Here is a 23,739-nt window from a genome sequence, read left to right on the forward strand (position 1 = left end):
TGAGTTGTATGTAGCATGGCTGCTACTCACCCACTTAGGCAGTATGGGGCTAAATGGGCAACTGGTCTAATTCACTAAACGCTACTCTCTTCTTTTCTGGTTCATTGTCAGTACACTTAAAATGCGGTTCATGAATTGTTTTTCTCTCCAGATAGGGAGAGTCATACATTTTGATCTATGAATAAAAGTTTCTGTTCCGTTTTTAAGGGTAAAGAATTCTCATTGTAGGATTTATTTATTTATTTGTTTTAAAATCAATTTCCCTACTTTTCTCAGCCTCCAGGGCCTGACTATAAACAAGCTTATATTGTTGTGAAAAGACTCAGTCATCTGTCTGTATCATACGCCGGGATGTCGAGCGTTTTCTCCTTCTCTCTTGCCCTTGTTGCTTTTAATGCTGGGTTCTTTTCTCCAGCCATCCATAGTAAACACCAATTCCATTTCCATTCTATTATTTTTCTAATCAAGAGTTTGTCATGCAAAAGAAGATCTGAGGTGACTGTGTTTTCCATTATGCAAAGTATTCAACTATGATAATGGCTTTAGGACAGTTTCAGAAAGAAAAGGTGGGGGGAGGGGAGGAGTGCATGGAAAGATCCCTTCATATATATTTCCTCCCTCACATTTAAAATTCAGGCCACTGAGTTCACCCTAATTTGCCACACACATTTTCTCTAGTCTCCCCAATCTGTTCTTATTGTAAATAAAAGAATTGGCAGCTTCCAGTGAATGGGCTTCTCTTAAGTGCTTATCAAAAAAAAGGAGGGGGGAGGGAGGAATGTAGAAGAAGGAGAAGAGGGAAGAAAGGGATTGTAAAACGTAGTCATATTTAGTACACTCTCCGCTTCTCTTTGCTTGCACGACTAAACTCGCATTTAGTAAAATCTACAGTCAATGAATTTTACCTTTTGAGCCCAAGTTGTTTCTGCTCAGAACAAAGTAATAATAATATAAAGAAAAAATGCCAGCAAAGGAAACCTGACATTTCTTAGAAATTTTCTAGTCTGTCTTATGCCAAATCCCATAGGGACGACGGGTCTGTAAAGAATGGGAGTTTATTTTCCAAGTGCTTTGAACACAGCACTTTCATATTTTCTGGGGCAAGGTGCTTTGGCAATCTCAATAATTGTATTTTGCTATTAGTCTATCATTTGAAAATGTTGAAGATTCTACACGCACTTGATGAGGCATGAGGATTTGCTTCCTTTTAGTTTGCATGGTAATTAATGTCCAACCAAATGCAAAAACTACTGCCATAAACCTGATTTCTAGGGCAACTATATATATATATATATTTCTTTGGCTCTCTCTTTTTGCCACATGCATTTCTCTGTGTACATTTGCAGATATATCATGACAGTTGGTTTGCACTACTTGCTCAAGGTGTGTGCCTTGGTGGAGAAAAAGTAAGCTATGAGGCCCACCTAGCAAAACATAAACCACCTCTCTGATCAATGGGGATCACTACCAACATCTAACCACCTTGAGGTGGATTGCAGTAGGCAGTATATAAAAATCCTTGTAAATAAACAAAAGTAAATAAAACTAATGGTATGCATCACGGTTTATTTATTGAAGCCAAATGACAAGAACCCCCCTCCCCTAAAATTAGAATCATAAGGGATCAAAAGCACAGAACCATCCACAGGCCAGCCTGCCTGGTTTCCCTATCCCCAGTCTCACATCAATCCAAACCACAGTACGCCATCATGGCCGAGATTTAGAGTACTATGTCAGGCAATTTTTTTTGTCCAGTGGAACTTTAGACCTCATGGAGGGGGGGTTGGGGAGCAGCTTGTGGCATTGGGGTGGAGGGTGTCTGCCATTCAAAATGGGTAAGTAAAAAATCCCATCGAGCATGCCCACAACCATTGGGCGCATCTAAAGTAGCTCCTTAGAGATCCCAGCCAATGTGCTGCACAAGATTATTTGAAGAGTGCCGGAAAAGCCAAGAGCAATAAACTAAGAGAAGGTCAAATGAAGGTCACTAGTCAAATGGGCCTTTGTAATTAATCAGATCTGGAGTACGACTTGTTTCTAAGTATCAATGAAACTCTTAAGGTTTTTTGTTTACACACACACACACACACACACACACACACACACACACGCCACTCAAGAAAAAGAGGTGCCGGAACTCACCACCCTTGTTTTCTTAGAACGACAATGGTGCCCCACTTGAGAGGTGCAGGAACTCACCTGAGAGGTGCCAGAACTGAGTTCAGGTGAGTTTTAAAAAAGCTGTGTGATTGTTTGTGACTCTGGGATTTTGATTCCTTTGGGTGATAGATAGTGCTGATAACTGAGGATGACTGTATGAGCAGAATCCATTGGAAAGCAAAGATGCAACAGATAACCAGAAAACATGTATCTCTCTACCATCACCACCTCCCACAAGGTTGCATACCTGTTTCTGGCTAATTCTAGGTAAAAAACTGTGCAAACTTCAAAGCTGCTGTATCACACTACCACAGGGCTCCACTGCTGCAGGTAAATGGCCGTTTCCACGAAACGTAGTTCTGGTCCTATCCTTCCTTTACACATTTCATTTACCTGCCCTGAGGTTTTAGGCTGCCCTATCCTGTATTGTTTAAAATATTTGTTTTTATTTTAAACTGTACCTGGTTTTAATCTGTATCGCTGAAAACCATTTTGGGACCTTTAGCAAAAAGAGTCTAAAGATCTAATACGTGAATAAAATAAATAAAAATGTAGTGAGAACATGTGGTGAGGATTTTCAGATCCCTGAACACTCGGTCACCATGGTCAATCTAGCTAAACTCACAACAACAACAACAACAACAACAACACCTAGAAAATGCCTGAGAAAACATTTAGAAAACTAAATGCCTTTAGTTGGCACTGAATTATATAAGTCAGTCATTCTAAATTCCAGAGGCTGGGTGCCACAAATGAAAAGGCCCTGCTGCAACCTTACCTCACTATATTAATTTACTGTATTTTTGAAATGGCCACTTATTTGCTAGCTTCTAATTCAGTACTAATTCCTGGAATCCTTGCCGAGTTCTGATATTTTTTTACTCTCTGTGAAGTATTTTAACATCCGTCACAACCAGCACAGTCCCATTGTCCACCTCACACCGACCCCCAAACAAGAAGGGAGTCAGCAGCACCTTAATTCATCTTGTTTATACATCATCCACCTCCCCTCAAAGACAGCCCTCGATGATTGTTTTGACACAATCCTTAGAGTAGGTAGTAGAATAGAAGTATTACCTTGGCAGACTGCAGGCCAAACTCTTGTTCAAATTCTTCTGGCTGAAAAGCTCCCCTTCTTAAACTCCCCCTTTTCAATTTATCGTCTTGAATACAGAGCTAGGCACTTCATCTTGGTGTGTAGCAAGACTTGGTCTTTGTGTCTTTAAGTCACACTAAGAGAGAGAAAAAGAAAGAAGGAAAGGTGTAGGCCTTAATGATACTGTTCCATCATGCTAAGCACACACTGTAACAATCCTATATGCCCATTTCCTTCAGACCTGAGTCAATGTGACCAGATATATCAGCAAGTTCACACTTCATTCTAAATTACACAAAGGTTTTTCAAATCAGTCTAGATTTTGATTTTGGTTGTAATTTTCAAATTGTCCTATCACAAACTTTTAGGGTGATCTGTAACAAAGGACAAAGTCCCTACTCTCCACCAATCAATGTCAAGCACTTAAACAAAAAACTTATACCATTCATCAATCTTATTATGTGTCTGCTCCAACAGTAGCTGTAATGTAAGGAACTGATTTGGAGACAAAATCTTTTGTACAAAGCCATCCATGACTTTAAGAGCAAGTTTTGAACCCACATCCAATCTCAATACTGTATTTATTTATTACACTTTAGTTCTACCTTTTGTTCAAGAAACTCAGGGCATCATACATGTACCTGCCTCATTTAATCCATACAACCCTGTAAACTTTGTTAGGGTGAGAAAAAGAGAATGACCCAGTGAGGGTTGACCGAGTAGATTTGAAGCCACATGTCTCTGGTCCAAGACTCTATCCTGCATTGGCTCTCCTTGGACCAAACTTCAGCTCCGTTAACCAGGTTTCTGTCCATTTTTAAAATATGGTGTTCCTCTTGTTTAGCAGAAGTGTTAAGAATCAATTTAAGAACCTGAATTTGTAATTCCACAAAGCAAACAAGGTGTTTCCATTGTACTATGAACAGTATAGTTAGGACCATACCAGTGTAGGATTGCCTTCCAGTACTTTGAAATTGTAGTGAGTTATAAGAAAAGTTTTAAAAGTTTATTTAACCCCAACAATGATTAATTATTGTTGTGAACCATTTAAGAAGCCCCATGTGTGCAAACAATGTCTGCTCTCTCCCCTGTTGTGAAAATGATGTTTGCTGAGGAGGTCTAAACTCATGAGTGTTATTTTAAAAATATTCAGATATAAATCTGAAAAAGCACTATTGTTTAAGGAAGAATTGGATTGCTCAAAAAGCAGATTTAGAAACACCTTCCATTTGTAGGAGTTCCAACACACGCATGAGGCTCCTCAATAAATCATTACTTTTCCATTCTTTTCAATGGCTACATACTAAAAGGAAGTAGATCGTCATAAACCTTTTTTCACATATTAGAATGACTGAGGCAAACCCACACGTGCAATGGAATTTGTGCAAATCTGATTGTATATGTATCTGATTAATTGTGGGTGCAAATTAAAAGGGGGAATTAACAGAGCAATCATATGAATATCTACTCAGTAGTAAGCCACATGGAGCTTATTCTAAGGTGTCCAGGACTACAGCTTAGCTCTTTCATTCTAAACACATCTACTAGAGAGTCGGTCCCACTGAATGTCATGAAACTTACTTTTGAGTAAACATGCATGAGATTGCCCTGTTGGAAGGAGAGCTGGCCCAAAAGAATATCAGCAATAATTACATACGATATACGTATGCTATATCTGAAAGAGATCCAGCAATCATTTAAATATATTAATTTTCTCAACATAGAACGTCCTGTACTGTGAATTTTCAAGTACCCAGGAGTTAGTGTATTACAGATTTTTTATTATTTAAAAAACCAGATAAACTAGATAGGTAATGATATGCTATTTCAAAAAAGATGCCTTTCTTCCTCTATTCATTATAACTAGATGTTGGTAGTAACTTTTTTGAATGTGGGACAGCACTGCTGGGAGAAAGGAAGTGGCCTAAATATTTAGTCTGAGATCTGTCTGTAAGACAGAAAAAAAATGTTCTAGCTATTGACTGCAACAGAGTCAAAACAGAAACTGGAAGACATTCTCTCCTAAAAGACTTGATTCCAGCTTGTTTCGTTTCTGTGCGAGACAGGCCGCAATCCTACATGCACATACCAGGGAGTAAGTGCCACTGAACTCACTGGGACTTCCGAGTGAGTAGACAACCCGAGGAACCTGTGGTGCACAAGCTACAAATTAATTTTCAAAGCAAGATGTACAAGCCTAGGTTCCTTTATCCAACTTATGTAGTAGCACATTTTACTGGGGTGTATGTTTCTGTTCAGATTTCACTTGGGAGTTGGTTTCTGTGAGCAAATGGAAAGAGTTTGAACTTAAGGGAAAGCTTATGGTGTGATGGGGAAGTAAATGAAAGTTGAAATGGAATTACCGTATGTGTAATTCCAAGGAGTGCCTTGGAAAACAGCCCAGTAAACATGTATAGGATTCCACTGTAAATGTATGAGGGCCAAAATTAAATGTGGCTTCCTGTTTGTGGAATGCTATCCCCAGGGAGGTTCATCTTCAGGCACCAGGCAAAAAATGGACCTCTTCAACCAGGCCTTTGGCTGATTGGTATTCTATGGCCTTTAAAATGTGTTTGTGGAAGGGAGCAGTTAATGCTTTAACTATTTATTTCGTGCTTCTATCCTGTATTTTTATCCTGTGAACCACCCTGAGATATTTGGATGAGTGCAGTATATAGATCTAAAAATAAATAAATGACGAGTTAGGATACAAGTTAGGAAAGTTCCAGCTTTTGGAACCATTGGAACTACCTCCCAAGGAATCTTATTTGGATCTCTCTTTTTTTGGATGAAATTGGTCAGATGGTTACAGGTTTTTCATGAGGACTAGGAGCTTCACCCCCCCCCCTTATTTCCTTTTTATGAAAATTGGTATTTTCAGGATGCTGCTCCAGTTGTTAGTCACATGCCCTCCTCTCCTGTGGCATAACCAGAGTTATGCTGCTATCTGGAGTCTTTGTTTCATCTCCCCAACTGTGACTGCCCAGCAGACTACACTCCTCAAACTACCTTTTCTGGCCAACTGGGTGGAGTCTTGCTACAATTCGATGACTTGTTTAGGGAGGGAGATGGCTCAACTGTGTCTCCCTACACCTTGATTCATACAATTCACTACCATATTCCAGAAGGGAAGGCTGGATCAGCAGGTGTGTTTTGGTTTATGAGGCAAGACATTTGGGTGGAGCAGTGAAGTTGTCAAAAGTGTGAAGTGGGAGGTTAGAAAGTATGGCCATTGTAAATACTTGTTTAGATTATATGTGTGTGAAACACTAAGCTTACAAAGTGATATTACACATCTATGTACTGAGAGGTGGAAGGTGGGAAAGAGACAGAGAGAGATTCTTACTACTTGCTTCTATAGGAACCAGTATTAGTATGGAGACAACCTTGACTGTGTAAACACTTGTTCCCAGCCAAACTTCTTTGCTACCAGTTGTTTTGAGTGCATCTTTTGTCCTTGGCACATCCTCCCTCCCATCCCAAAGTTTGAACTTGCCATGGAAACCTCAGAGGAACCACCAGTCAGGAAGCTAGCTAATGCCACAACAGCAGTGGAAACACAAATGGGAGTGTGTAAACAGGCTTACAGCCACATTCACCCAATGAAGTCATCAGATGATCCCCACACATGTGCTGAAGCTAGCTAGCCCCGCCCCATGTGGAAAAGCCATGGCTTCATTCGACTTGTTTATACGTTCAGTCAGCATGTGAAGGGGCTCTACATGTGTACCCCTCTTCCACTGCAAAGGTGCCACCTGATTGGCCCAGGATTCCTCCTTATGTCGAAGAGCTCATTGCCTACAGAGCCCCTTCACAGGCTGGCTAAGCACAAGGGCAACAAAGGGGAATGGCTGCGGTACACATGGGCAATGGTGGCATGAATTGCCTGAACCTTCCTATTGTCTCTAACAAGAACAACAACAGGAAACTCCTGATTCCCGCTAAACACAACTAAGTCCAGTGCCACCTAGTGGCTAAACATAATGACAATTTATCCTCCTTGTAGCATTGCAGCTATCAGAGACCTGCTGCATTAGCCTCAAGTCCCAATTCTTGCACTTATTTGTGGGTGAGGGATGTATTTTTGAAACTAAAACTACCTCTAATTTTTGGCTGACAGATCAAACACAGTGAGATCTCTGTCTCTCCTTCAGCTATGCATTTATTTTGCTGTTTCTGCCTAACCTCACACTTGGAAGTGATCAAACATGAGCAAGATACTATTCAGTGGGCACAGCACCACCTTACCTTGAGTAGCTTGGGAAGTTATGCATTCATGCAGCACAGAGTTAAACTATGAGACTCATTCCCAGTCGAGGCAGTGATGGCCACCAGCTTGCATGGCTTTCAAAGAGTACTACTATATTGGACAAATTCATGGAGGATAAGGCTTTCACTGGCTACGAGGCATGGTAGCTATGCTCTGCATCCACAGTCAGAGGTGGTAATGCAGCATTACCAATGACCAGTTACTAATGCTTCAGAATATCAGCTTCTAGGAACCACAGGAGGGGAGAATGCTCTTGTGCTCAGGTTTTGCTGCCGATATCCCAGAGGTATGTATGGTCACTGTGAGAACAAGATGCTGGACTCGGGCAGATCTACTATGAAACTAATGAAGCTTAAGGTTTAGGACCCTTAATCCCAGAGGGGCTCCAGAAGTGATTTTAGTCCTCATTGCTTAACATTTATGGGTCTAATACACCCACAATTTGTGTCATACAATTCAAACTGGGTTGGTTTTTTACTGTATTTCAACAATCCCAAAGTTAGAGCGTCAGTAGTGGTGATCTGTCATGGAACAACCCTACTGAAGAAGATACCAGTGGTTACCCAGACCTTGTTGCTGGTTGAGAAGTGGCCTGGTTACAGTTCAAGCTTCAAGGCCCCCAAAATGTAGATTCACTGCTGGCTAGAATAAATGGGCCACTGGAATAAAGGTTCTTCTCATGTTCACATGTTTATTTGAAAGCCAGCCACACTCAATTCCACTCAGGTAATGGGCCACAAAAGTTGGTCCTGGTTTTTTATTTTGGTTTTATTTTGGTTTGGTCTTCAAATCCTTTGAGATATTTGCCCAATTTTACCTCCCAGCCTGACATCAGTCCCTCCAGCAATGATGTGTTTTGTAAGTTCTTGGATGGATGGGTGGGTGGAGGGAGGGAACAGCTGTCATTTTAAATGTTAATTTCTGGGAAGAAACTGACTTAATGTTTGCTTCATTTAAAAAAAAAAATACATAATCGTTTCATGTCGACTTTACAAGTGTATTTAAGGGCGGGAGGCTGGGAAGCGAGCGCTGAGTAAGGCGCGCCAAGAGGCCGCCTCTAAAGACTTCCCTGCGTCAGGTTACAATCATTTCAAGTGAAGAGTTTTTGGTGGTTGAGGGTTTTGTCGTTTTTGTTTTATTGAAAGCTGCTCAGCAAACTAGCATCTACCTCCAAGTTGCGATGCTCTAAAACTTTGCTCTAATTCACAAACATACGTCCTTGCCTTAAGTCTTCTCCTGCCCCCCTTTTTGCATTTTATTAAAATGCGAACCACCGAATTTTTAGGCGTAGAAAGGGGAAGAAAGCAATTGTCTGCTCCCTCCTATTCATTAGCTGCTCACACAGCATATGGGTCTATTCTTCTTTTTAAGGCAAAACCCACCAAGCCTGGCCTCCTCCCCCCTCCCCCTCGTGTCCTGGAGGAGAAGTTGGAGGAGGAGCGAGGTGGGAGGGAGGGTGGAGAGAGAGAAACCGTATCGGACGACCTCCGCCTCCTCCTGCGCTTGGAAGCGGGGAGTGATGTTGGGCGACGGTCCCTGACGCAGGGAAAACTTAGGCGTCGGTTTCAAGGCTCCTCCCTTCTGGTGAAAGGCAGACTGCGGGGCGCCTGGAAACCGGTTCGAGGGAGAGAGGGCTTGAGGGATTGCCACAAATGGTCAGGCGGCAGCGGTGGCGGAGAAAGAAGAAGAAAAGGCGGCGGTAGCAGCAGCAGCAGCAGCAGCAAGAGCTGGAGCTGGCGCGCTCTGCCTGGCAGGCGAGAGAGAGAGCAGAGCGCGCTGGCGGCGCGGCGGAGGGACGTGCTCGCGGGGTGGCCCTCGCCGTCCTCCTCTTCCTTGCAGCCTCCTCTGCAGGAGGCTCAAGTTTGACCTGGCAGGAGAGGAGGTGAAAGGCGGCGGCGGCGGCAGCAGCAGCAGCAGGAGGGACCTGGAGAGGGAGGCGGCGGCGGCAGGAGCAGCAGCCAGAGGACCCGGCGAAGTATGGCAGAGAAGTGGACTCGGCAAGTTTGCAGCGGGGCCGAGGCGGAGAGGGGCAGCCGGGCCGGCGCTCTCTCCCCGCCGCTGCTGCTGCTGCTACTGCTGCTGTGCACGGAGGCGCCGATGCTTCCCGCTCTGGGGCAGCAGCAGCAGTACAACGGCGAGCGGGGCATCTCGGTACCGGACCACGGCTACTGCCAGCCCATCACCATCCCCCTGTGCACGGACATCGCGTACAACCAGACCATCATGCCCAACTTGCTGGGCCACACCAACCAGGAGGACGCGGGCCTGGAGGTGCACCAGTTCTACCCGCTCGTCAAGGTGCAGTGCTCGGCCGAGCTCAAGTTCTTCCTGTGCTCCATGTATGCGCCCGTGTGCACCGTGCTGGAGCAGGCGCTGCCGCCCTGCCGCTCCCTGTGCGAGCGGGCGCGCCAGGGCTGCGAGGCGCTCATGAACAAGTTCGGCTTCCAGTGGCCCGACACGCTGCGCTGCGAGAAGTTCCCCGTGCACGGCGCCGAGGAGCTCTGCGTGGGCCAAAACACCTCCGAGCGCGGCACGCCCACGCCCTCGCTGGGACCCGAGTTCTGGACCAGCAACCCGCAGCTGCGGCCCGGCGGCGGCGGCGTGGCAGGAGGCGGGGGCGGAGGGAGCCACCTGGCGGAGCGGGCGGGCAGGTTCACCTGCCCCCGGGTGCTCAAGGTGCCCTCCTACCTCAACTACCGCTTCCTGGGCGAGAAGGATTGCGGGGCGCCCTGCGAGTCCGGGCGCCCCTACGGGCTCATGTACTTCGGGCAGGAGGAGCTGCGCTTCTCCCGCACCTGGATTGGCATCTGGTCGGTGCTGTGCTGCGCCTCCACCCTCTTCACCGTGCTGACCTACCTGGTGGACATGAAGCGCTTCAGCTACCCGGAGAGACCCATCATCTTCCTCTCGGGCTGCTACACGGCGGTGGCGGTGGCCTACATTGCAGGGTTCCTGCTGGAGGAGAAGGTGGTGTGCAATGAGCGCTTCTCCGACGATGGCTCGCGGACGGTGGCGCAGGGCACCAAGCGGGAAGGGTGCACCATCCTCTTCATGATGCTCTACTTCTTTGGCATGGCCAGCTCCATCTGGTGGGTGATCCTCTCCCTCACCTGGTTCCTGGCGGCTGGCATGAAGTGGGGCCATGAAGCCATCGAGGCCAACTCCCAGTACTTCCACCTGGCTGCTTGGGCTGTGCCCGCTATCAAAACCATCACCATCTTGGCTCTGGGGCAGGTGGATGGGGATGTGCTGAGTGGCGTCTGCTTTGTGGGCATCAACAATGTGGATGCCCTGCGGGGCTTTGTGCTGGCTCCTTTGTTTGTTTACTTGTTCATTGGCACTTCTTTCCTCCTGGCTGGATTTGTCTCCCTTTTCAGAATTCGGACCATCATGAAACACGACGGTACCAAGACAGAGAAGCTGGAAAAGCTGATGGTTAGGATAGGAATCTTCAGTGTCTTGTACACAGTGCCTGCTACCATAGTCATTGCCTGCTATTTTTACGAGCAAGCATTTAGGGAACAGTGGGAAAGGAGTTGGTTTGCTCAAAGCTGCAAGAGCTATGCCATCCCTTGCCCCAGTAACCACCACCATCCGCCCATGAGTCCTGACTTCACCGTCTTTATGATCAAGTATCTCATGACTTTAATTGTAGGCATCACTTCTGGCTTTTGGATCTGGTCTGGGAAAACACTCAATTCCTGGAGGAAGTTCTATAGCAGACTCACCAACAGTAAGCAAGGGGAAACTACAGTGTGAAGCTCCCACACCAACCAGAGACACCTGGCAAAGGAACTTCCTCTCTGCTCACAGTCCCAGCCAGAAAGTAAAGGAGAGAAAGTGGTCACATAGGTGCTGTCCAAAGTCTCATGACTTTTCTTTCCAGCCCACAGGGGACTGGATGTAAAGAGGTTGGTGCTGGTGGAGAAACAGACCTTATTCCCCTTGCCTCTTGTCTTCTACTGGACTAAATTTTACTGTAAAGTTGGGAATGTGGATCTGAGGTTGTAAATAGCCTCTGTAAGATTTTGTAAGTATATTTGTATTTAAATTGCAAAGTTCTCACTTTTGTAATTATTTAGAACTTTTTTTAACCAGTTTGCAGCCTCCCCCCCCTCTCTTTCTCTCTCTGAAGGAGAAAGAAAATAAATGTTCTTCTTTATTTTATTTGCAAAGCTGATATCATAGGAACCAAAATGAGCCCAATAGCTTTCCTTTTCTCACCTCCCACCCCACACGTCATGGTAATAGTTGTGTGTCAAGCTGCTTAGGTACAGGATTAAGGATAACTGATTCATAATTTGACATATGTTATAAATTGCCCCACTGATACCAGTAGAATTAATGGTTTCAGGAAAATTGTCTGGGTAGGCTGCACGGCTGACTTGATCTGCGCTGCAAGACAAATACAGACAGGGAGTGGAAAAGCCTTAACTCCCATCTCTGCTCAGCATGACCTGAAGGAATAAAGGAGCAAGCAGTTTTACCTGTTCCACCCCGCCTGGGGAGGAATATGGGAAAGGGAACTGCATGTTATTATTACCCAACTGTATTGCCTAGCCCTTGCCTAAGAAAACTTTCTCTCCACCACCAAACTCTTGGTGAGAAAGTTTCCTAAGCTCTGCCTAAAGGTGTGACCTGTTTTTAAGAAGGATGAAATTGAAAGGTTGGGAGTGATATTTTTCTCACCAGCTGCTCCTTTACACACATCTGACCATTTTAAAGAACTGCTAACTTTTCTCTTAACTTTGTTAATATATGGAATGGGCAGCCTGCTTTTTAAGCCTGCAAGAGGCAGCTTCTACTTTCTATGGAAATACGGCCATTGGTTGTAATTGTTAATCTGTAGTGAGGATGAGGTGGTGCATTTTGATTGTGATTTTGACACTCCATTTCTTAATAGCCTGCTCTTTTGATAGATTTTTTTGTTCTGTTTAATGAGTTTGCTGGGAGAGAGCCATCAGGAAAAGCGCTATTGAGTCGATTTTTACAAACCTACTCAGTATGACCAAGAAGAAGGGGGGACATAAACCCAGTAAAAGATCTCTGCAGCTTGGATTATTCAGATTTTCATAGCATTTATAACACTGACATTTCATTTCTACATATCTTCATAACTGGTGGGTTTTAATTCCTTCTTGTTAGTAGGTGAATGAAAGGCATGGTGATTTATGCCGCCAAGAAAAATAGATTTCAGTTGAATGATAGGGTGTGAGACCCCAAAGAATCTACAAGCCTGATGTTTCAATATAGTAATTTATATGTAAAGCTAAAAGAGCCTGTGTATGATTGGTCTGTGTTCTCTCTGAACTGTTATGGCTCATATTTCCTTAACAGGCTTATACAAGATGTGTCAATTTTAACTGGCAAACACCTTTTAATATTTAATCCTTTGTATAGCAGCAGACTTGCTGCTCTTCCGATTGTACTGTTTCAAACTTCTTTTTATATAAGCACCTGTCATAAATATTATCCATGACTTAACCTTACCCTAAAATGCATAGCTATGTGAATTTGGTATGCATTTCTTTCTGTTCACTATTGCAAGATCAACTATATTTATAGAGGAATAGAAGTTTATATATAAATATATATAAAATACATATTTTTAATTTCTTTGAAATAAATTGAGGTTTTGTACAAAATTGTCTTGTCCTTTTAACATTCTTCATCAAAATTAAAAATGCGCACCCTGTACTGTTTTAAAACTAAAGCTGTACGTGCTTTTCCCCCATCAAGAAAAACAGGCTACATTGTATACCTCTTTTCCTTTAATTTAAACCAGTCTTTAAAGGTACATAAAACAGAAATAACTACCTTTCCAACTCTAAAATTCTATAATTCTATAATGTGATCTGTGTACAGTTAATGAGGGGTAGAGCTGATGGTATAAAACTTGTTTCTTCTGTCACAGAAGATAAAAAGCTTATAAGTGTTTATTTTTTTAAAATACCAATTTGGTGCTCTTTTGTGGCATGCTTGCTCCTTTAACACCAATATATGAAAAATTTCACACTGCTCAAATTGCTTTTAGAATTTATGTTCACAGAATATCAACTTTAGGCAATGCATTTAGAATGCTTAAGTTGGCTACAACAGTAATATGGTTAAGGGTGAAGTGCCTATTTCTGTTCTTTGTAGGGGAGAAAATATCCTCTTTCACAGTGGTTCATCAGTGATCAAAATACAGTATTTTGATCAAAATAAATATTTTAGTCTCCTAATGAAATAGCATTTTAAATAGCATTTACTGACTTTAGGAAATGTTATATATAACCAATAGTACTAAAAGAAAACCAAGTAAATGACAAAGTATGTGATAACACAATGGTACAGAAACTTATAGAATACAGATCAGGATGGCACACAAACTTTAAAAACAGAATATATATAATTTTGCAGTAGTTTAAGAGAATAAAAATGAAAACAGTTAAAAAATACCTTAAACATTTCAGCTCAAATTATGTAAGCAACCACACTTAATTTCATTTGGTATGTAGTTCTGTTCTAATCAGATCAATTTTATAGTTCTGAATACATTAGGTATTTTTAATTGAACAGTCATATTGAGTCTAAATGCATATATGATGCATGGAATGAGAGAAGGCCGGGTCCATTTACTCTAAAAGGAATGACTATTGAGGTGTCTGGACCTTAAACTTCATTATCATTGAGTGACTTTCCAGTTAATGGTATTTGCTCAGTTTTTATTTTCTTTTGCACATTTGTGTACATGCTTTTCATGCACATCATGCCCCTCTCATGGCCTTGTTGAAGACGAAGACACAAGGCTGTCTTTCTACAACAATCCTAGGACTGAAAACAACCCCTATCTGCTGCCTTTAACACAACAGTAGCATACCCTGATTTTTTATGTAATCAATGTACTAAGTAGAGCTCAGTTGAGGCTCTGCTTTTGTTGCCCCTCTACTGACAGCCACATTACAGCAGCCTAGGCATGGTGGGGTTGGCCACTGAGCCATAACATAACTGCTCCATTTCTTCTTCCTGCTTGCAGCACTGTACATAAGCTACTTCACTGTTTTGTCTTACTCTACACAGATTTGAATTTGTCACTATCCCAACAGTTTCAAACTTTCCAGTTACCATTTCATTTTTTTTTTTACCATTTCATTTTCAAGTGAAACACACGCTGAAACATTTCCATACCAGTTTATCCCTGACATTGTCTTGTTTGTCAGGAATGAAATAAACCACAATCCCTGGTTCAGATGCAACATTAAGCCAGGGATTGCCATAGCAGGGTCCAAGAGCCATCCTACCATCTTCCCAAAGCTGGGAAAGTGCTGCCTGGGCTTTGGGAAGGAGGCTGGAGGACTCCAGGACCTTGTCAGAGGTCAGAGTCTTGTGACTCCTTCCACTATTTTTCTTACTGGGCTTTGAGAAGGTGACCACTCGGCTCTGCACCCAATGTATGCACACTGCTTGGACAGCCCAAAATCCACCTCTGGTTTCTACTACTGTGTACTAGGAGGAGGAGTGAACAGATCAGAAGGTGTGGTCATGGTAAAGTATTAACCATGGTTTACTGTGACATGCAGGTAAGGCAATGGAATGCACAGTGACCGGTAGCTCTTTGTTTTTATTTAAACTCCAGCATCTACAAGGGCCTAGCTGAGCTTCCTTGCACTGTAGGAGAGTGTCACTGGTTTTTTAAAATGAAGGCTACATTTAATAAAATGCATCCAGTGTGCGAAGTACGTGGGACTTCAAGATTCTCATAGTTCATTTCAGGACAGAATGTCTTCTACCTGATGGCCTTACTTTCACAGTCTTAGAAACATGTAACCTGGCGAGTTCAAATGCTCACTCAGCCATGAAGTTGAATGGGTGACTTTGTGCCAGCCACTAACTCTCAGCCCAACCTGACTCACAGGGTTGTTGTGAAGGTAAAATATGGCAGGGAGAACCAAGTACGCCACTTTGACACCCCTGGAGGAAAAAATGGTAATCAATCTGACTTGTTACCCCTGGGAGTTTTCATAACCTTATAAAAAGTTATTGTACATTCAGCTCACCTGATTGAAGTACTGGCTGACTATGCAATGATCTGTGTGAGTAAAAAGCAAAATGTCTTTCACACCTCACAGAGAATAAGATTTCATTCCAGTGTTCAGAGTACAGAAAATGTGATAATGTTAATTATGTCACATGATTTAAAAAACCGATAGGATGCAGTTTGAGACAAAATAATACCAGTGCTTCTAGGATTGCCATTGTCCATTAAAATTAATTAATTAATTAATTTACTGCTACCAGTTGACATTTTCACTGTGCTCTCTGCTGTAACCCCTAAATCTCTTTCCTGATTAGTTGCTGCCAGTTCAGATCCCATCTATCTATATATGAAGCTTGAAATCTTTTTTTCGTGCTTTGCTTTACACTTATTTACACAGAACCTCATTTGCCTTAATTAAAACAACAACAACTTCAAGAGATCCTCTTTGGAGTTCTGTGCAGCCTTGAATAGCTCTGTGTCATCTGCAGGCCTGGCTACCTCACTAATTGCTGGTGACACCGGATAATTTTTGAACCGATTTAACAGTCCTGGTCCCAATACAGATTATTTTATGATCCTCTTGAAAGCATATTATTATGGTAACATGCTTTGCCCATGAACATCTCAATTTTGGGGGGAGGAATAGGAGCTATGCTACATTAAGCACACATGCAAACCTGCCCTCTAGGAACATAGTCCTTGGAGTGCTGCATTCACTTGCCAGCACACAATCCTCCTATACACAGCTGATCTTGAGTTAATGCTAATCAGTACACTGTAAGCAAAGAGAGAGATTATCCAGTTGCTCAGAGTCAAATAGTGCTAAGTATTGCTGATAAAGCAGCTCTTTATGGAATGATTTTAGATTAGAAATGGGGTGGGGAGAACCATCAATAAAATTTTCTCCCTGGAAAACTGGAGTGTAATTAACCAACGTGTAAATGCTACTATAGTAACCAGACAACGAGGTTCTTTTTCAAGGTGAAACTGAACTGAGTTTCCAAGTCCTACAAAACATTACATAATATCCTTAAATATGTTACTTTGGGTGTGATCCAGTCCCAGAATTATGCTGCCTGGGGACTTTTAAGATTCGGGGAAAGCCTAGCTGTGCTGGAGGGATGCATCATATTGATATGCAGGCAAAACACTCCTGATATACTTGCCAAAGCTCTAACACTCTTGCTCTCAATGGTAAGGAGCACAGGGGAGGCACCCATCATTTCCACATCAGAGGCAAAGTCTCAGTGGGCAAAGGCCAGGCACATCACTCCAACCACCATTAGCCAAATGCTCATGAGCACCTATGTCATCCAGAATCGCAGCCCGGATGCACAAAGCAGAGCAAACAAGGCACCATCTACAACCACAGTACTTAGCTACAACCACCACCAAGAAGGAGGAGGAGGAAGCATACTCACTGGCACTTCTGTTTCTGCCTCACCATCCCAGCAGGCTCCCATTCACCTACAAGCTTCATGGCAGATAGCAACACTTTCCTGTTGCAAAACATGCATGACCAGCCCAAGAAAACTTGATGCCAAAGGAAAACACCATGTGGATATATTTTTGCATCAACCAATCCACTTACGTGGAAGTAGTTGTAGCCACTCACATGGTTTATCACCTTTTAAAGCTGCCACAATCATGCAATTAGTCACAGCTGGTACAACAGCCAGGCTAAACTTAGGAACAAATGAGATGCAGTACTATTCAGGCCATTAGCAATTGCATGGATAGCTGTAAATCACAGGGGTGGGACGGATCAGGATCCTGCAATGGAAATAAGGGGGTTTCAACCTCCCTGCTGTGGTTTGGATTGGGGGTGCTTTACCTGCTCTTTGCATTGGACAAAAAAAATAATCTCATTGTTATAGAGAGTAGGGAAGCTTAGAGTTAAATGGTAGAAAATTGATAAAATATTTAAGATGACCCTCTGTTGCACTTCAATAACTTAGTGGCCTTTCCTGCATCCATTCCTCACCCTTCCTAAATGAGCAACCAAGGTTGACCTTTGCGAACCTTGTTTCATCCCCGCCAACATCTGGGTGCAGTGTAGGCCACTGTGTCAATTTCACAAGCAAAGACTAACAAAGGCTGGGTCTTGGGCCTTACTGTAGGCTCCTACTGCTCTGTATTGAGTAGGTGGTGGTTGCTAAGTATCCATTGAACTCTTCAGTTCTGGGTTTAACACCAGCATCAGAGCTGGGGCATTTGGGTGTCTAGGTAAGCTGTACATTTTAGTGACTTCCCTGGGAGTGTGCCTGGGTACAGAGAATGGTAAGGACTCTCTTAAGGATACGTCATGCTCCCATTTACTCATTCATTCTGTAGTTCAGGGGTAGGAAGCTTGTGACCCTCCAGATATTGGACCACAGCTCCCATCAGCCCCAGCCCATGAGAATGATGGGAGTTGTAGTATAGCAATTTCTGGAGGCTCAAGTAGTTCCCCATTCCTGCACTAAAAAACACAAAAGGGGGAAAGGGGGGGGGGAGTCCAATGTAATTCTTATCAGGCGCATCTCTTTCTAAATTGTTCTTGACAAATTATCCTTTTCTACATGGAAACGAATCTGAAATATACTCAGAGTCGCAAAGTGATTTCATGCTCTTTATTCAGCTCATAGTGGTGAGGAGGAATGAATGAATGTCCCCTCAAAGTATCTGCTTTATATACATTATTTACACAATGGGCTGCACATGATTGGATAATTCTGGAATTCTACTGTAAGCCAATCAGGTTGTGGATTCACTTATATCTGGAGCATGATTGGGTGGTTCCTGCCAACCAATCATACTGCTGCATTGTTCTAAGACCAATCAGACTGCTGCATTCTGAATCCTATTGTTCTAGGACCAATCAGACTGCTGCAATTTGGATCCTATTGTTCTAGGACCAATCAGACTGCTGCAGTTTGGATCCTATTCAACTCAGTACATAACAGAATCCATGTCGAAAAAGGCATAAAACACACTTTGGCTTTCCCCCCTCTTGTTCTTTGGTGATGATGTTTTAGTCTTCTTAACACACTATTATTTGTCAAGCTGCTCGCAAGATCCTGGAAAATCTCCAAAATGTATGTTGAGCCAGGCGATAATAGCATAGCTTTGGCACATACACTTACAAAAGTCTGTCATCATGGCAGAATCCCCCCAAATATTTAACATGTTGATTTCCCAGAATTTGTGATTAGCAGATGGGTCCAGAGGAACAAAGCAAACATTACTCTTCCTATAAAATGGAAAGGGGTGTGTATGTGTGTATGTGAAGATTTAAAACCATCTTAGATAATTCACCAAATCTCCTTCATTTCACAGTGACCATATAGTCACCCCCATGTTTGAAAAGGTTGTGTGAATGTGACCACCCATACTTAGCTTGTGCCTTGAATTCCGAAGCTAACCTGTCAGATCTATTTTTAAAAGAAGCCACGTTTGTGCCTCTACAATTCCCTAACGACTGGTGTGAGTGTAAATATCCTTCCATCATATGCTGCAAAGCCGTTATTAAAATACATCAGAATACTCTTTCAAAGCTGTTTTTCCCCCGCCCCTCTACAGCAGTTCTGTAAATAGTCTTTCTCTGAAGTGTTAGCATTTTATTGAAGTCGAGCTTGTATTGCTAAGGGGGATGAGAGGAGGTGCTTCTTGGGATATTAATTTTGTTGCAGCATTTTGGGTTTATTTATCATCCTGTTTATATGTCACACTTTTAGTTTATGGTTATGTTTTGCTTATTGAAACTGCCCAGAGCCCTGGAGTTAGAGACGTGCTGGATTGGTGGGCAAGTATTAATAAGGACAGAACAACACATAGAAGGAATCATTTATAGTAATTCCCGTCTAAGCTATGACTGCATACACATCACACAGAGATTTCTAGAACTAGAACTGTTTCTCAGTGTGATTAATCAATCTCTTCAGTGCTTAAAAACAGCAACACCCAGATTTCAGATTAACCGAAAAGGAAATAATATAATTTCCATTTACCATGCATCTCATCAAATGCTGACACCATCCATTGCTATCTTTTTCAAATGAATGCATCACAGGTTGATTGAACAGCCATGCTTTGTTGGTGCTGCAAAGCGGTTGGACTGCTAACATGCACCAAACACGTACCCTCCAACATTTCTCCAATGAAAATAGAGACATCCTATTCCATAATGATAACTTTACTATTTACACCTCACACATCTTGCTGTGTTGCCCCAGCCACTCTGAGCAGGTTCCAATCTATATATAAAAACATAAGGAAACAGTAAACATTTTTTTTTAAAAAAACTTCCCTACACAGGATTGCCTTCAGACAGCTCAGGGGTCGGATAACTCCATACCCTCCAACATTTCTCCACTGAAAATAGGGACAACCTAAGGAAAAGTGGGACATTCTGGGGTCAAATCAGAGACTGGGATGGCTTCTCTAAATCAGAGAAGTCCTTGGAAAATAGGGACCCCTGGAGGGTCTGGAAACATATAAGCAAAAATAGGCACCCTTTTCCTCCAGGTGCTCTTCTCTGCGAGAGTTGGTTCCTCTGATGCTGGGAGAGGAGTGACAGACTGGGCCATGCTGGGTGTGCCTGCTTCAGGCCCCCTCAAAAACCTGTGCCTGAGGCCACGACCCTCTGGCACCCCTCACACTATGCCCCTGCAGTCTGGTGAAGTCACCAGAGGAGGGCACAGAGCACAACCAGTGAAAGGCGTGGCCTATTCAGAGCACATTTGGCCTCTGAGCCTGAGGTCCCTCACTCACTTTAAGGACCAAAATGTAGAGTATCATAAAAGCGGTAGAAAATATTAGAAACGGCCACATTCTGAATTTCAGCATCAAACGTTTATCTGAAGCTGAAACTTGATGGGTACTTTGCCCTTCTCCCTATCTAGGATTTGAGGTAGGGATGGCTAAACGGTTCCACTTGGATTTGTGCATCAAGGCCACCATGAAACGTCTTCTAATTCTTGGGTAAGTAGCAACTCAGGTCTGCTGGTGGCCACTGAAGAAGGAGCAGCTGCCATATTTATGTAATAGCACATGAATAACTTGCAGACACTTCGATCTGCATATTACTGACCCAGATGAGGCAAATTTAATGCTTTAATTTGTTAGTTTGATTGCTCATATGGTATGCATGTATCTATATATACATATTTCTGTGCGTGTATGCATGTGTGTCCACACTCACAAACACTGGTTCATTGCAAAACATTGTGACAAACCGCAAGCATATTTTTCTGCAGCTAAAGCTTAAGCCTTATCACAGTCTGAAAATGTGGAAAATCAATTATATGGTCTGAATTATTCTTTTCTTTCTCTCTTTTCCTTTCTTAAGTGCAAGTTTCTTTTTCCTTTCAGAGTAGTGTGTGCTTCGTAACATCCGCCACTAACAAGCTGTTAGGACTTTTTGCTAAATTAATACACTGGAAGTAAGCTAAACAGAAGGCTTGTGGAATTCCAAGCATTCACTTTCTCTTCTGTTGTGGCTGCCTTTCAGCTTGGGAACCTTCCGTCCTGTTGCTATAACATCTGGACAACATTTGGGGCTGTCTCTCAAGCACACGGGGTGTGCACCGCCGGTGAATTTCAACTTTCAACATCTCCCTGCCTCTAATCTATATTTAATGTTTCATGACTGGTAGTCAGAGAAACTTCAGCTAACTACCAGGTTGGAATGAAAATGATCCTTGGGAAAACAGTCATTTTTTTCCCTCCAGCCTATGCCAGCAAAGTATCTGTGACAGAGATGCTCCTTGGAGATTTGTAGCCCATTCACTCGCAGTAATAATAATTAAGACTCATGATTACTGTGCCCGCATAATCAAAGATTGCTTCATAAAATGTACTCCCTAAGGGGACAAATTTCTCTGTTCTTAACTGGATGTCAGTCATAAGGATCAGCACCCCTAGGGATCTCCAGTCTTTTGCCTGCCCTTTTCATTACTCTGTTGTTAGCATTGTATTATTCTTCTCAATGCAAATGAGTAGGTAATCATGTGTAAATCGTGCCCTCCAGAAGGCACATGTAGAGAGTCACCCCCCCCTTAAAAAAAAAATCTACCACAGGGATTTCTCACATAGAACATAATTACATCTCAGCCATATGGGCTCATTTATATTCTATTACAGGTTAAGCTAATACGACTGCGAAATATGCTAAAAATACCTCAAAGTGTTATGAGTGCTGTCAAAACACTTGTCATTTCTCGCCTGCCTGTTTGATTGCTAGTGACTCTATATTTATTTAAGAATCCACAGAGCCAGGGAACCTAGGAAAACAAATTTGAGAGGCATTTTTTCATGTTGTCCAATCTGAAATCAAGATAGCTGGTTGCTGAAATGCTACATTCCTCTCCTCCTCAAGCTCTGTCCCACCTTTAAAACACTGGGGCAGAGCCTCCTCTCCTCTCCCCACCCCCCACCCCGGTCCATGGGACAGAGGCCATGCCTACCCATCAGTGGCGTAGCGTGGGGGGTGCAGGGGGGGGCCGGCCGCACCGGGCGCAACATCTGGGGGGTAGGGTTAGGGGGCGCAAATCCACGGGTTAGGGGGCGCAAATTACTTGCCTTGCCCCGGGTGCTGACAACCCACGCTACGCCACTGCTACCCATTATTTCAGGTAAGTTTTGTAATCTGTATACTATCCTCTTTTTATTACTGGGCATTTTAAAAATACTGTAACAACAAAGCTAGCCTTCTTTAGGCTAAATACATATCTGATCAGGTGGTATTTCACCCACAAGAAAGCATGAGGGAAATTACAGGGAAATGTTAAAACATTGTGACCTTTTCTTGTTATGAAACAAAGGGGGGAAATATTAGGCTAAAATAATTCTAGACTAACTTAGGCTGATGGATGAATATAGGCACAGTGACCAGGAAGTGGGGGGGGGGTGATTCCCCACCCCCACCCTAATGCTGGCCTGGGAAGAGAACCACAATGATTACATTATTTTTAAAAGGGCCTTTACCTTTTACAGGTCAGAAAACGTTCCATCTTGCCCAGTATTATCTACTCCAACTGGGCCATGAGTCTTCAGGGGATCAGACCAAGGCATTTCCCATCATTTGCCATCTGATTTTTGTAAACGGTGATGCCAGCAAACTGAACTCAATACCTTCTGCATGCCAGGCACATGCTTTCCCTACCATGGAGCTGCAGGTCCTAATGTGGTTTCTCTTTTGTCAAGTCTTAAGATCACTGTGGGGCTGGTTTTAATGGATAGGAGAGGAAATATTAATTGCAATTTATCCCTCCAGGCACCCACGTGTGTGGGTTGGACAGTTTCAAAATCCCATCCTTGGCAGCAAAAATAAAAGCTTAGAAAATAGGCTGTAACACATTGTTTGGAGCAAGTCCAGCTACAAAGTCAGATAGTTTCCCCCTTCTTACCCCACTCAATAAAGAATCAGGTAACAACTTGTAAAGTAAAGATTTACTTTTTTTATAATCATGCTCTGGTCCACAAACAAAAGCAGCCGTAAAAACTATGCAGGCAAAATATTTACAGTATAACCAGCTTCAAGCTGGTGCTTAAAGCTACAGCTTGGAGGCATGTTTGCATCTAACAGATAGAGGAACAGGAAGTACAGATAGAGGAACAGGAAGTACTATATGCTCCTTCCTCTCCAAGAGAGGAAGAGAAATGACATCACACAGAGCCCTCTCTACAAATTGTATTTCTATGGTCTGAATATCTGCCTATCAGCAATACCGCTCCATGGACTTAGCCCCCTCTCATGCTAACTAGCAAAAATATGCATTTGTTAGGTCTGACTGCTGATCTCCTACAGTCACAACAGTTGATTTTCCACATTTTTGTGTAAATTCATTGCTCTAACACTGCACCTCTCACAGGAATAGATTGCTTGAGAGAGCAATATTTTTTAAACAAGTAAGCCAGCAGCTGAGCATTTTAATCAACTCTCATCCTTGTTCATATGTTCAGCACTGAAATAGCAACAAACAGAAGTGCACCATTAGGATGAATTAGCCTGCTAGCCACTATAAGTAGGGCCTTCTCAGTAGTGGCTCCTATCTTATGGAATTCCAAAAGATATATGGCTGGCTCCAGATTTTTCATGAAGTTTCATGTGTTTCCCTAGCCTTTATTTTACCCCCCCCCCTTTACTTCTGCTGAAGTTTTATGGCACTTTAAAATGTATAGTTTTTAATTTTACTGATTGCTTTGTTGTGT

The 23,739-nt window shown here is 42.9% G+C and overlaps 1 protein-coding gene and 1 long non-coding RNA gene across 5 annotated transcripts in view; one reads left to right on the plus strand and one right to left on the minus strand.

Moving 5' to 3' along the window:
• Positions 1-23,739, minus strand: part of LOC307200051 — a 162,419-nt gene that overhangs the window by 70,302 nt on the left and 68,378 nt on the right. For 3 of the 4 annotated variants that reach the window (XR_013832296.1, XR_013832298.1, XR_013832299.1), the window contains exon 5: positions 3,238-3,392. This is a non-coding gene — a long non-coding RNA (uncharacterized lncRNA). The remainder of the gene's footprint in view (positions 1-3,237; positions 3,393-23,739) is intronic. The other variant, XR_013832297.1, reaches the window with a different exon arrangement.
• On the plus strand, positions 9,018-13,171 carry FZD1 (frizzled class receptor 1). The gene has a single exon (XM_079948392.1). It carries the CDS (start codon positions 9,504-9,506, stop codon positions 11,283-11,285), a length of 1,782 nt encoding a protein of 593 aa, XP_079804518.1. The 5' UTR covers positions 9,018-9,503; the 3' UTR covers positions 11,286-13,171.

This window comes from Podarcis cretensis (assembly GCF_951804945.1).
Source record: "Podarcis cretensis genome assembly, chromosome: 12".
Taxonomy (NCBI): Eukaryota; Metazoa; Chordata; class Lepidosauria; order Squamata; family Lacertidae; genus Podarcis; species Podarcis cretensis.